This window comes from Herpailurus yagouaroundi, unplaced genomic scaffold (genome assembly GCF_014898765.1).
Source record: "Herpailurus yagouaroundi ecotype Mexico unplaced genomic scaffold, PumYag 28, whole genome shotgun sequence".
In the NCBI taxonomy this organism is placed as follows: Eukaryota; Metazoa; Chordata; class Mammalia; order Carnivora; family Felidae; genus Herpailurus; species Herpailurus yagouaroundi.
This window is the reverse complement of record NW_024412376.1, coordinates 95076877-95090931: the sequence shown is the minus strand read 5'-3', so window position 1 is coordinate 95090931 and position 14055 is coordinate 95076877. Positions and strand designations below refer to the sequence as shown.

At 39.9% G+C, this 14055-nt stretch overlaps 1 protein-coding gene across 1 annotated transcript in view; it reads left to right on the top strand.

The window, feature by feature from the left end:
- HERC5 (HECT and RLD domain containing E3 ubiquitin protein ligase 5) overlaps positions 1–14055 on the top strand; it is a 46764-nt gene that overhangs the window by 4065 nt on the left and 28644 nt on the right. The window contains exons 4-10 of the mRNA XM_040478537.1: positions 3590–3811; positions 5022–5113; positions 5364–5494; positions 7734–7879; positions 9253–9329; positions 10311–10414; positions 12257–12316. Of these exons, the coding sequence (XP_040334471.1) occupies positions 3590–3811; positions 5022–5113; positions 5364–5494; positions 7734–7879; positions 9253–9329; positions 10311–10414; positions 12257–12316 (832 nt within the window). The remainder of the gene's footprint in view (positions 1–3589; positions 3812–5021; positions 5114–5363; positions 5495–7733; positions 7880–9252; positions 9330–10310; positions 10415–12256; positions 12317–14055) is intronic.

The following is a 14055-nucleotide window of genomic DNA, read 5'->3' as shown; positions in this document are numbered from 1 at the left end:
AACTCACAACCCTGAGATAGAGTCCATAAAGAGTCACATGCTCTACTGACTGAGCTAGCTACATTCCCCAAGGCACTTGTTCTTTTTTTCAACGTTTTTTATTTATTTTTGGGACAGAGAGAGACAGAGCATGAACGGGGGAGGGGCAGAGAGAGAGGGAGACACAGAATTGGAAACAGGCTCCAGGCTCTGAGCCATCAGCCCAGAGCTTGACACAGGGCTCGAACTCACGGACCGTGAGATCGTGACCTGGCTGAAGTCGGACGCTTAACCGACTGCGCCACCCAGGCGCCCCCCCAAGGCACTTGTTCTTAAAGGAAATACAAAATAAGAGAATTTTTTGACATATAAAATCTTCAGGTTTCCATAATTATTATTCCTACATTTTATTCTGTCAAATGACAAAACAAAAACAGTTTAGTAAAGAATTTGATACCCTTTGTTCAAGGACAAGCGATCAATGGATTGGGAGTATAGTGCATCACAAGCAGTGGAGCACTGTTTCGGAGGGATTTTGTGCAAGAGTGAGTTTTATAGAGTGTTAGAAGCAGTACACTACTGCTTGTGTAGAAATACGGCATGATTGGTTGGGGAAGGTTGCATATTTAACCCTCCTTAGAAAGATCAGGGAACAAGGAAATAAGCATATAGCCCAGAGCTGGTTTGGTGTTTGAGGATTGGCTGACTGGATATGTGGCGGTTCTGGTCAAGCAGAGCATCTAAAGGAACATATAAGTTCGGTTTGCTGACATGGCACCTTGGGCAGGAATGGCTCCATCTTGACCCTAGAGATTTTTCCAACAATTTTGTGTTTTTATTTTTTAAGTATGAAACAGTGAAAATATTCTGAATAATCAAAATCATCATGGACTCAGGACCAGGCATGGGCCACCGTTTTCAAGAACGTTCTTCCCTCCTTCTAGTGCTCTTTTAGCTCCTGTAGCAGGAGCTTAGAATCCCTTGGATCTGCTCTTGTGGCCAGTTTGAAAACCTCTGATGTGTTTTCACATTACCATTTGAATTCAGGGATTCTCCCCAGCCCTTATTATTTTTTGTTTCTTATCAGAAATAAGGAATGGAAGGCAGTAATAGTGGGAAATGGAAGCAATGAATATAGATTATTTCCTAAAGAAACTTGACCATGGAGGAATAATTATGACAGGAAGGTAATAGATGGGAATTCAGGGCCAAGGAAAAAAAATTTAATAATTTTTAAAATATTTTTTATTTGCTTTGGAGAGAGAGAGCGAGCACAAGGAGTAAGGGGGAGAGAGGGAGGGAGAATCCAAAGCAGGCTCCAGACTCTGAGCTGTCAGCACAGAGCCTGACGCAGGGCCTAACTCGTGAACCTGGAGATCATGACCTGAGCCAAAGTCAGATGCTTAACCTACTGAGCCACCCAGGCACCCCTTAAATAATTTTTTTTTAATTTTTTAATGTTTATTTATTATTGGGAGACAGAGAGACAGAGCGTGAGCAGGGGAGAGAAAGGGAGACACAGAATCTGAAGCAGGTTCCAGGCTCTGAGCTGTCAGCACAGAGCCTGATGCGGGCTTGAACTCACAAACCGTGAGATCATGACCTGAGCCGAAGTCGGACGCTTAACCGACTGAGCCACCCAGGCGCCCCAACTTTAAATAATTTATAAAATGTTTACTTACTTTGAGAGAAAGAATTGGGGGGGGGGGAATCCCAAGTAGGCTCCATGCTGTCAGCGCAGAGCTGGATGCAAGGTTCAATCCTACAAACTGAGTGAGATGATGATTTAAGCCAAAATCAAGAGTCAGATGCTTAACTGACTGAGCCACCCAGGCGCCCTGGATTTTTAATATATAGGACAGAGTAAATAAACTGTGGGAAACCTGAATTCAAGGGAAGTAAATCCAGAATTTGACCTGTATTGAAGTTTGAGAATATGAACTGTGCATTGGAAAAAATTGGCCTGGTTGTTTGACTTCATCCATTCAAGAACACATATTTCATTTTGAATATCTACTGTGTTCAAGTTAAAAAAGATGAAACAGCCAACACTGTGTCTTCAGGAACCCCAGAGTCTATTGATACGGGGCAAAAGAGATTTTCAGGGCTTATTACTGGTTAATCATAATCTAGGAAGACTGAAAGTTGGAGAAGCAAGAAAGGGAACTGATCAAGTCATCATTATATTTCTGGTGACTGATAGGCAGATGATAGTTACATTAAAAAAAATTTTTTTTTAACGTTTATTTGTTTTCGAGAAACAGAGCAGGGGAGGGGCAGAGAGAGAGGGAGACACAGAATCTGAAGCAGGTTCCACGCTCTGAGCTGTCAGCACAGAATCTGAGCAGAGCTCGAACTCGAACTCACCGACCTCGAGATCATGGCCTGAGCTGAAGTCGAATGCTTAACTGCCTAAGCCACCCAGGAGCCCCTTTGATGGTTACATTTGAAGGAGAAGCTCTGTCTCCCACCAGAGTCTATCTGTACAGTATCTTAGCTCAGTAAGCATTAATTAATTAATGCTCAGGTAGCATTAATTTTTTGATATGTTTTTTTCAGACTCTGATGTTGTCAACTCCATTAGATAACATCTAAGAACATTTCTTGAAAAATGTGCTCTGGATATTCAGTTAATGGAAGAAGAAGCAGACTCTTTCAAGATACTCTGCTGTAATTTCAGATGTGTAAATTATTTAGGATTTTCAGGCACATGAACAGAGTGGGTGGGCCAGAGAGAAAACATTAATTTTAGGTTTTATTTTCCCAGATGTAGAATGTTTCTGGTTTTCATGTGCCTATATGAGTTTTTGAAAATAAGTATTTCTTGAATTTGATTGTAATATATTCAGGTGTCTTCATTCTACCTGTCTCTGTCCATTTGGGCTGCTATAACAAAAATACCAAAAATTGGCTGGCTTAAACGAAGAAATTTACTTCCCCCAGCCTGGAGCCTGGAAGTCCAATTTAAGGTGCCAGCAGATTCAGTGTCTGTTGAGGGGCAAGAGAAGTCTCTGGAATTCCTCTCTTTCTTTTTTTAAAGATTTTATTTTCAAGTAATTGCTATACCCAGTGTGGGACTCAAATTCACAACCCTGAAGATCAAGGGTTGTATGCTCCACTGACTGAGCCAGCTATTCGCCCCTGGAATCTCTCTTCTAACAGGGCATTAATCCCATTCTTGAAGGCTCCATCCTCATGATCTCACCTAATCTTAACCACCTCGCAAAGGTCCACCTCCCAATACCGTCACATTGAGAGTTGTTAGGATTTCAACATGTGAAATTTGGGGGCAGGGGCACAACCATCGAAGAAGCCCACAGTCTAGTGATGTCAGGCAAAGGGTGTGTTCAGAGTTTATTATTGGTAAATCACAATCTAGGAAGATGAGGTTTGGGGAAACAAGGACATAACCACTACCCTTTGACGTGGGAGGTAAGGAAGTAGAACTGTTACTGCTAAAGAGAAGATTCTTGTAGTTTTTCTGTCTCAGGCATGTGGGATCTAGGAAGTTGAATGTAAGAGACTGGTAGTATGGATAACATATATAATACCCTTAGTTAATGTCTCCTTCACTTTAAACTTAATAAGGCAACATTTTGTTTATGTCAAGGTGGTGAGCTTTTTGCGTGGGGACAGAACTTACATGGCCAACTTGGAATTGGAAGTCAGTTTGCCTCAATCGCCATACCACAGATTGTGGAGAACCTGTCAGGAATTCCCTTGGTTCAGATTTCTGCGGGAAAAGCCCACAGCATGGCCTTATCCATGTCTGGAAACATCTACTCCTGGGGAAGAAATGATTTTGGACAACTAGGCCTGGGCCACACTGACGGTATTGGAACATTTTCAAATTCATATTATCAGTAAATATATTTGTTAAGTAAGAGATGAAGTTAACACAGTCCTCCCTGTCAAAAATGGTTCAGATCTTCACTTTCATTGGTGCTGTTCTTCCCAGTTAGGTTTGGCTTCAGGGCAGAGTCAGTCTAAGAGATATGCATAGTGTGGAAGTTGTTGCTGCAGTTGAGGCATGTGTCGGGGTTGTGTGGGCTGAGGGAAAGAGCATTGGACTGTGTTCAGAATATCCAGGCTCTACTTCTCACTTCGCAGTTAATGAATAGCAGGACCTTGCTAAGTCCCTTAACTTTTTTGTAGGTGTTATTTTCTTTCTCTGTAAAGTGACGCATTTGGATGAAATGACCTCTGATGTGCCTATGCACCTAAATGTATGTTAATATAATTATATCCATGTTAGGACAAAAGGATATTAAAGATTTACCTAAACTCACATATTCTAATCTTATTCCGTAAGGTATTATATCTGTATACACAGATACGGAAAAAACGTAATTCTCATCCTTGAACTACTTCCACAAAGCAGATGTCAAACTGATGATCCAAAATACTCTTGTTGGGGTTTTCAGGTGTGTCAAACTGCCGTGTTACTAGCCGTGGTAATACACATCATATCCCCTGGGTTACTGACCACACACTGCATCTTTCCCCAACATGGTCCAATGTTAATTACTCAGGAGAAACCATAAGTCAATGTTAGGAAACTATTCAAAGGATGGAAAGGGATAAAGAGCAGTTAAACTGTTTTTACTCAATCTCAAAGTACCATGATAAGGAAATCGTGAAAGAAAGAAGAGGTGGTGTGAGGCAAGGACACTAGTAGAGAATTTAAAAGGAAGAAAGAACCTTTATGTTCATTGAAAGGGTACTTTTAGATTTGAATTGGAAATCCCAGATATGCTACAATTAAAGTTAATCAAGTTAGGTTCAAAGGAGAAGAGTGGGCTCTGGGAAGTGGCTTGACACTTTCACAGGTGAGTTCTCCCATGCGTGGCCCTTTGACCACTGCCTCACCCCCATTTTTAGGCCTAAATAATATACCAACATAGAGGCCTTTCTTCTTAGAAGGTGCTGGGAATTGTTACTGCCAGCTGAGAGATAGTCCAGGTATCACTAGCAACATGGAACTCCAGTGTCCAAGTCAGCATTTTCTTTTGATCACTTCAACTGTTCTTTTCCCTGCATAGGTAAAGATTTTCCTTCCCTTATTGAAGCACTGGACAATCAGAAAGTTGAATTTCTTGCTTGTGGTAGCTCTCACACTGCCCTGCTCACAAAGGTGTGTGTATCCTTATTTCTTCCACGGAAGAGCCTTGTAGTGGGGGAAGCACTAGAACACCTAGGTGGGGGTACTTAGTGTTTCCCTGGGAAGAGGGGTCACTTTCCACATACAGGATTGTCCTCCTGATAATTTGGGAGCTTTGCTTTAACAGTCCTTCTATGAATTATTCACGGATGCAAAAGCATCTGTGAATATTACTTCTGTGTTGTATTTCTCTAGAATCTGATAAGAAGTTTCCTTTCCTTAGGATGGGCTGGTATTTACTTTTGGTGCTGGAAAACATGGGCAACTTGGTCACAATTCAACACAAAACGAGTTAAGACCCCGTTTGGTGACTGAGCTTGCTGGGAATAGAGTAACCCAGTTAGCATGTGGAAGGTAAGTTGTAAAATGTCTGCGAAATTTGATAAAATCAATATGATAAATTTAGGTAGGTAGTTTGATAAAATTTCCATCAGCTTTTTTATTTGAAATAAAAGTATTAAACATTTTCAGGGGCACCTGGGTGGCTCAGTCGGTTAAGTATCTGACTTCAGCTCAGATCATGATCTCATGTTTAGTGGGTCCAAGCCCCGTGTCAGGCTCTGTGCTGACAGCTCAGAGCCTAGAGCCTGCTTCAGATTCTGTGTCTCCCTCTCTCTCTGCCCTCCCCAACTTGTTTCTCTCTCCGTCTCTTAAAAATGAATAAATGTTAAAATAAAAAATTAAAAAAACATTTTCAAATGGGTAAAGATGCTTAATTTACATTATTAGATAAAAATAATCTTTATTTTAGTATGTGTATTTATTTTCGTTGATTTTTGTAAGATTATTTATTTATTTTGAGAGAGACTGCATACAGCAGAGGGGCAGAGAGAGAGAGAATCCCAAGCAGGTTCTCAAGAGGTGGATGCATAACGGACTGAGCCACATAGGTGCCCCAATTTTTTTTTTTAATGAGAACATGTATTCACTTTTTGTTGCCCCTTTAGTGCAATATCATTGTAACTGTTCAAATGTACTTTCACCTAAAAAAAAAAATAAGTTACTTTATTTGGGGGAAAAATAAATGTGAATCACAAAGGATTGTTCATTGTTCTTTTAACTCCTCGGGGACCAACAATATCCTGAGTTACTATAATTCTTTGAGAGTGGTCATTGAGGATAGGACAAAGTCAGTTGGTTTGAGTGGAATATTCTAACAAGTTTGATTTTCACAGCTTTTTTTTTTTTTTCTTTTTGAGCAAAAGTAGAAAAACTTGCTCAGGCTCTTTTGTTTACTTAATTATGTCTTGATTTGGGGTTGTGGTAAAGTTAAATATTTTCATCCAGATGCACTTACTCTTCTTTGGGGCAATTTTTTCTCATTAAACATAAGCAAATTCAGGTTCTATCTGAATGTTGGGTTCATTTGTTTATTTACCAAAACCTTTTCTGTAAAAAACTGGTGTATGTATTTTCAATGTATATACCTAATTCTTTTGTGATCCTGGAGTAAAATTACATAAATGGATATTAAAGTAGACCAGATTATTGGGATGATATGATTCTCTGCATTCAATCTGTCTGCGTTAACCAAGGGAACATTATCACCACTCTGGATTTTTCATAACACACATTTAAGTAGCATGTGTTTCAAGAGGAGTTGTCACGTTAGAGATACCTTAATAAAAACCAGAGCAGTTCTACTAACACAGAATTCACTGGAAACACTCTCAGAACTGAATGTTGTTAAACTCATTTATATTTATTATAAGAAGCGGATACAAATTAGAACCAAAGGAAGTGATGTATAGGACAGAGTCTAGGGGGAGTTCAAATGAGCTTCCTCTGTCCACTTCCCTTGGAGCCATAGACGGAATGATATTACCTCCTCCCAGCCCGATACATGACAAGGTGTAGAGTTTTGCTGACCAGGGAAGTTCACCCAAGTCCAGAGTTGTTATTGGGGTTTCATTGCTTAGTCGTGGTTGATTGAATCATTACTTACAGGGTTGAACTCAACTTCCAGCCTCTCCTTCCAAGCAGGTTAGGCTTCCATGCAGTCAGAGGGGTCCTCTAAGAGCCACCTGCTGGGTAAACTCTTAGGTGTGATCTCAGGATCCTGCTATGAATAACAAAGATACTTCTATTACCTGGGAAATTCTTATGGCTTAGAGATTTCCTCCCAGGAACTGAGGACAAAGGCCAAATTCTTTACTTACACATTCTAGAGTGGAAAGGACCATGGAGCAGATTAGTATCATTGTGGTAAAGATCTTTGGGAAATAGGGAGCTCAGAAAGGATCACCTAATTCCATCTTCTAGGATGGGGAGAGGAGGGAGTCAAGAGGTGGCTTCTCTCAAGCCAAGGCATGAAAAAGGAGTAGAAAGCAAGGGGTGCTTCTTGTTCCTGACAAAGGGAACATCATTTGCCAAAGCACAGCAATCATGGCCTTGGAATCGTTCGGGATTCCAAAATCATTTTAGCCACACATCGATGCTATCTTAGTTTCCAGATGGCTAATTTCATCTGATGAGAGTTGATTAACTAGTTTCACTCACTGGGTAGCCTAATTTCAGCAGTTTACTGTGTTGCTGTGTAATCTCTTCATTGTAGGTGACTGATAATTGACCATATGTATTTTTTATTTAATAGGCAGCACACACTTGCCTATGTTTCTGATTTGGGGAAGGTCTTTTCTTTTGGTTCTGGAAAAGAAGGACAACTGGGAAACGGTGGAACACATAATCAGCTGATACCACTTCCCATGAAATTGCCATCAAATGAAGAACTCACATTTGGTAAATTTTGTTAGGAGCACAGAATTTGACACTTTATAAATACCTTTGTCGAGAAATTGATTTTTTCTAAGTATGTAATGTAGCAAGGAAAGAAATGTATAGCTATGAAGGGAGCTTCTCTAAACATTGGTTTCATGTTTTTACTTGTAAACAGGTTAAAATATTCAGTATAATTAAGTCAAAATAACCATTAGTCTTCAGATTAAGTCTTATCCCTTCAGATTAAGATTAATGTAAAATGATAGAACATGAAATAGGTTATATGGATTCAGAGATCTCTGCAGCCTCCGATTCTCATTTGCAGCAGACCTATTAATTTCACAGTGATTGGTTTTCTTACCTGGTAACACTGACTCTCAATCCCGTCAAGCCCTGAGAATGATGAGCAGCTGATTTATGCCAGGCACTCTGACTGCTTACCCCTTACTTGTGTTATGTCACCCATCCAACAGTTCTGGGAGATTTGTGCTCTCAGTCTCATTTTACTGGAGGTACAGAGACTTGGAGGGCAAAGGGTTAGCCAGTTCTCAAGGCCTGTCAGCGGTTTGGCCAGATTTGAATGGTGGCTTAAGCCACAGAGCTCTGAAACCTTCTACCATAGAAGTGCCTCAGGAATGCTTATTTGCTTCTGAAACCTTAGTGGTGACCTAAAGTACCAGTATTCTCATAAGTTCTTTGGGAAAATGAATAGTAGGGTTATTTCCTTAAGCAGTTCATGTACTTGATTTTTACAACCATTTAGACTTTTGAAGTACTTATTTACATTCTTTAATAGTTCTTGGTTATATCTGGAGTTGTAGAATATGGTTTTTAGTAATGAGAGCTAAATTAAAACAGGACTCAGTTAACCAAATAGTGGTTTGACTGTATTTTATACCTAAGCATTTTCATTAAATATGGATGTCAAAGCTGATGGTCACCTGTCAACCTTGCAGGTCACCTTTGTTTGCCAGCTAGACTTTACTCTGAAGAAAATGTATATTACTGCTTCATGGATGGGAAATGTGTTGAGTCTTTTTCTATCAAAAATAAAAGAGGGGTGCCTGGGTGGCTCAGTCGGTTAAGCATCCGACTTCGGCTCAGGTCACGATCTCACAGTCCGTGAGTTCGAGCCCTGCGTCGGGCTCTGGGCTGATGGCTCAGAGCCTGGAGCCTGCTTCCGATTCTGTGTCTCCTTCTCTCTCTGCCCCTCCCCCATTCATGCTCTGTCTGTCTCTGTCTCAAAAATAAATAAAAACGTTAAAAAAAATCAAAAAGATAAAAGAACTAAGTTTAAGAAGAATCTGAAATGATTTAAATAGAGTGTGTATGTTTGTGCCAATGACTTTCTGCACTCTTACTTTCTGTACTTACTTTCTGTGTCTCCCTTTTAGAAAGCCGTGCCTCAGAAAAGGAGTTAATAATGATTGCTGGAGGGAATCAAAGCATTTTGCTCTGGATGGGAAAAAAGGTAAAAGTGGATATCTAAATGTTCTATAACTTGGTTTTTAAAGCAAAACAAAGGGTTTTACCAAGTGTGGTGAATTCCAAAATCATCTAGTTCCTAGTCTGACTTTTGGAAAATAAACATTATTGATCCTTTACTGTCTAAACTACATAAGTATTGACTCCCAGAAATCAGCAGATTTGTCTCTGGTAAATGTCAAATCAGATTTCCTTAGATCTTTCCTTTGCCCTGCCAATGGCATTTGGTCAGTATCCTAGCAAGCTAACAGGTTGACATTCTGAAATTTTTTTTTATTATTATGTTTATTTATTTTGAAGGGGGGGGTGGGAGGGGCAGAGAGAGAGGGAGACACAGAATCCGAAGCAAGTCTCCAGGCTCTGAGCTGTCCACACAGAGCCCCATGCGGAGCTTGAACCCATGAGTGTGAGATCATGACCTGAGTTGAAGTCGGACGCTCAACCGACTGAGCCACCCAGGTGCCCCCCCCTTTTTTTTTTATCATTACTATGTTTATTTTGAGAGAGAGAGAGGGAGAGTGAGATGGAGTGCGACAGGTTGACATTCTAAAATGAAATTCCCAGCCAGTACTGAAAAAGACCAGAGGTTCATAGGCCTATGAATAGTGAGCTCATAACCTCCCCACCCTATGTTGCTGAGGCAATCCGAGTTCCTCCTTTCTACACACAGTCCTTTCAGCCTCCCCTTGAGGCTGTATGATGCTCATTTTAATCCAGTTATACCTTACAAAGTGCTGCGTGTTGGAGCACTCAGAAGTTTACTTCAGAGTTAAGCCCCTTGGACAAGATGTTGGCAACCAGCCAAATGATGTTACGTCTTGGTTAGAATCTCACTTTATGATTTCCTGGAGCTATGTTAAGCCATATTTAAAAATCAGTATTACCCTGTATCCTTAGAATGTGCCTAAAAGGTGGATACCTGTTTCTGTTGTGTCTAAATTGCTGTGTTTTACTTGTTTGTTTACAGAATTCCTATGTTAATCTGAGGAGGAAAATTCCTACATTGAACGAAGGAACTGTAAAGAGATGGATTGCTGATGTGGGGACTAAACAGTGGCAGAATACAAAAAAGTACAAATCATGTGTCTTTCTGCTCATTTAGTTCTCTAAAGTCGTGTTTCCCCCTGACTGGTTCTAAACAATACAGAGATGTGAGGTTTTATGGTCTTCAGAGAAACAGGACCGATACATAGGGTGTGTGTGTGTGTGTGTGTGTGTGTGTGTGTGTGTGTGTGTGTAGAGACAGACTTATTTATTTTTTAAATGTTTCTTTTATTTATTTTGAGAGAGAGAAAGTGTGTGAGTAGTGGAGGGGCAGAGAGAGAGAATCCCAAGCAGACTCTGCAGAGCTCACGGGGCTCAATCCCATGAACCTATGATACCATGACCTGAGCCGAAATCAACAGTCAGATGCTTAACTGAGTCACCGAGACACCCCATGAGACAGAGACTTATTTTTAAGGAGTTGGCTTATGTGATTGTAGGAACTGAAAGTGCAAAATAATAATGCAAGCCAGCAGGCTGGAGACCCAGAGAAGGGTTAATATTGCAGCTTGAATCCTAAGGCATTCTGGAAGCAGAATTCTCTATGTCTGGGAACCTTTTTCTCTTAAGGCCTTCAATGAATGGGTGAGGCACACCCTCAGTATGGAGGGTGATCTCCTTTACTCAAAGTCTATTGATTTAAATGTTAATCTCCTCTCAAAAATACCTTCACAGGGTGCCTGGGTGGCTCAGTTGGTTAAGAGTCTGACTTCAGCGTAGGTCATGATCTCTCTGTTAATGAGTTTGAGCCCTGTGTTGGGCTCTGTGCTGGCAGCTCAGAGCCTGGAGCCTGTTGCAGATTCTGTGTCTCCCTCTCTCTCCCTGCCCCTGCCCTGCTCATGCTCTATCTCTCTCAAAAATAAAAAATAAACATTTTTTAAAAATATAAAAAATACCTTCACAGCAACATCTAGATTGGTGTTTGACCAGATATTTGGGTTCCGTGGCCTAGCCAGGTTGACACATAAAATTGGACATCACAACTAACCTGTAAGCTCCATGGGGGCAGCTTTCTTTATTGCAAGTCTTTGTACCTTTGATATGTTTGCATATATTGTGACTCTTCTGAGCAGGAAATACAGTTTGTCTATATAATTTCTCAACCCTGTTTGACTTTAGAACCACTTGTTGGTGGACTTCTATTCACAGCTGAACAGTGTGGGCAGTCTTGATCAAAACAGTGCAGCTCCTTCCATCTGTAAAGATTATACTTATTTTTATAAACCTTTCCTTTTAGAGATATTTTTACGTTTAGGTAATGGTTTCCTAATTCTGAAAAGTAGTTGTATGAAATAGTTTCATCATAATGGGCATAGATGACCAAGTACGCTGCTGGTGACTCCGCTTACTGTGGTAAGCACCGAGCAATGTATGGAATTGCCAAGTCACTGTGTTATACACCTGAAACTGATACATTATATGTCAACTATACTTCAATAATTACAAAACAAAAAACTTGTGCTGTTGCTTCCAAGATGCAACTTGGGTGTTTCCCCCCACCTCCATCCTTCCATTTAATATCTGGTAATTTTTTTTTTCTACTTAAGTGGAACAAAAATAAATAGGGCTTGGAAAGCTGAGTGGGATGGGAATATTTTATTTATTCAAGGAAATCCCCTAGGTAATCCATTTCATCTTTCCCTATGGCTTCAGTGAGTACATTATCTTTTTATTACTCATCTTTGCCACTGAAATTTTAAGATTGGAAGAATGGAAGAGACTTGTAGATGCCCAAGGCAAAGCGTACGCAAACAAATCCAAGACAGAGAAGTTTCAAAGACTGTTATGAGATGTTTTATTTATCATATCTCATGCTTAAGGAGGCATACACTATAATTTGTTTTAACCACCATCTTATTTCTAATACAGGGAAATCAGAGAGATATTTTCTTCTCCTGCTTGTCTGACTGGAAGTTTTTCAAGGGAAAGGTAATATAATATATATATACATATATATATGTTTAAGATTCTGTTAAAAATAGTGTGTCCAGCATCATGACTGTAGTTAATACCATATTGTATACTTGAAAGTTGCTGAGAGAGTAGATCTTAAAAGTTCTTATAAGAAAAAAAAAAAAAATCTTAACTATAAGTGCTGTTGGATGTTAACTAGACTCAACGTGGTAATTATTTCACAATATATACATAGATCGATGTGTTATGTTGTATGCACCTGGAACTAATATGTTATATGTCAGTTTTGTTCCAATCAAAAAAAAAATGAAAGATTATAAAGAAAATGGCTTGAGGGTAAAATAATTAGTTTGGTGTTTTTATCTCTTTTTAAAAATTACTTTTTCTTTTTAAAGTAGGCTTCATGCCCAGCATGGAGCCCAGTGCACTGAACTCACAACCCTGAGATCAAGACCTGAGGAGATGAAGAGTTGGACGTTTAACTAATTGAGCCACCTGGACACCCCTAAAAATTACTTTTTTTAACAAAAGCATATATATGAACACTGTAGAAAATGTCAAAAATAAAGACCTGTGACTGAAACAAATGAAAATTGGGGTGCCTGGCTGATTCAGTCAATAGAGCATGTGACTTTTGATCTCAGGTTGTGAGTTCAAGCCTAAAGTTTGGTGTAGAGATTATTTAAAAATAAAATCTTTTAAAAAAAAAAGAAAAAAATGAAAATCACCCATAATCCACTTAAAAGGAACAGCATTTGTTTATATATCTTTTTTCTGTGCAAATTTATTCTTTTACTAAAAATGTGATTATGTTGTTTATATATTATTTTTTTTGTTGTTGAGAGAAATCGCAAGCAAGGGAGGGGCAGAGAGCCAGGGAGACAGAATCTCAAACAGGCTCCGTGCTGTCAACACATAGCCTGATGTGGGGCTCGAACTCAAATTGTGGGATCATGACCTAAGCCGAGACCAAGAGTCAGATACTTAACCAACTGAGCCACCTAGGTGCTCCTGTATATTGTGGGTAATAAGCTTAGGAATCCCCTGGGCTTACACCAATGGGTTAACAAGGCATAAAGAAGTACAAAGCCATAGTATGCTCACACCTGAGTTTGGGTAAACAAGATTAGAACCCCAGGATAGAGCAGGGGGTGAGAACCCCAGCATAGAGCAGGGGGTGCAAAGGCACCCAGAATAGAGAGGGGTGCAAAGGCCCCCAATACAAATGTATATGAGGTAAGCAAAATTAGGCATTCAGGGCAACAGTGCCCACCAATTTAGTACTATAGCAGAAAGCTGCTTTCATAGGAGGAAAGGACCAAGTTAAGTAAACAGGTAAATAGGGCTATAGACCATTGCACTGTGGGTGACGCTGCCCAGAGTGGAGCTGATTAGCGCAAAAAAAAAAAAAAAAAAAAAAAGGTGCCTTGTTAACCCTGAGGTTATTTGCCCTATTTGTCTTATCCCCTAGGCTAGCTAAGATAAACAGACATGGCACCTTTTGTCTGCCGTTAACATCTGCTCATCTGCCTGGCGCCAGGATTTTGTTTTATATTGACCCAAACCCCAAACACCATGTATCTTCAAAACTCCCTTTGCCTCATGCCCGTGAGTTAATGTTCACAGATTCATTGTCTCTTTGTGCATGTCCATCACATTTGTAAGCCTTCTGATCTTAATAAATACAGGGCAAGGACCCTTATTTGGGGCTCTTGTCTTTTCCCAGACATTAGTCATCTCTTGCTTTAATCCTG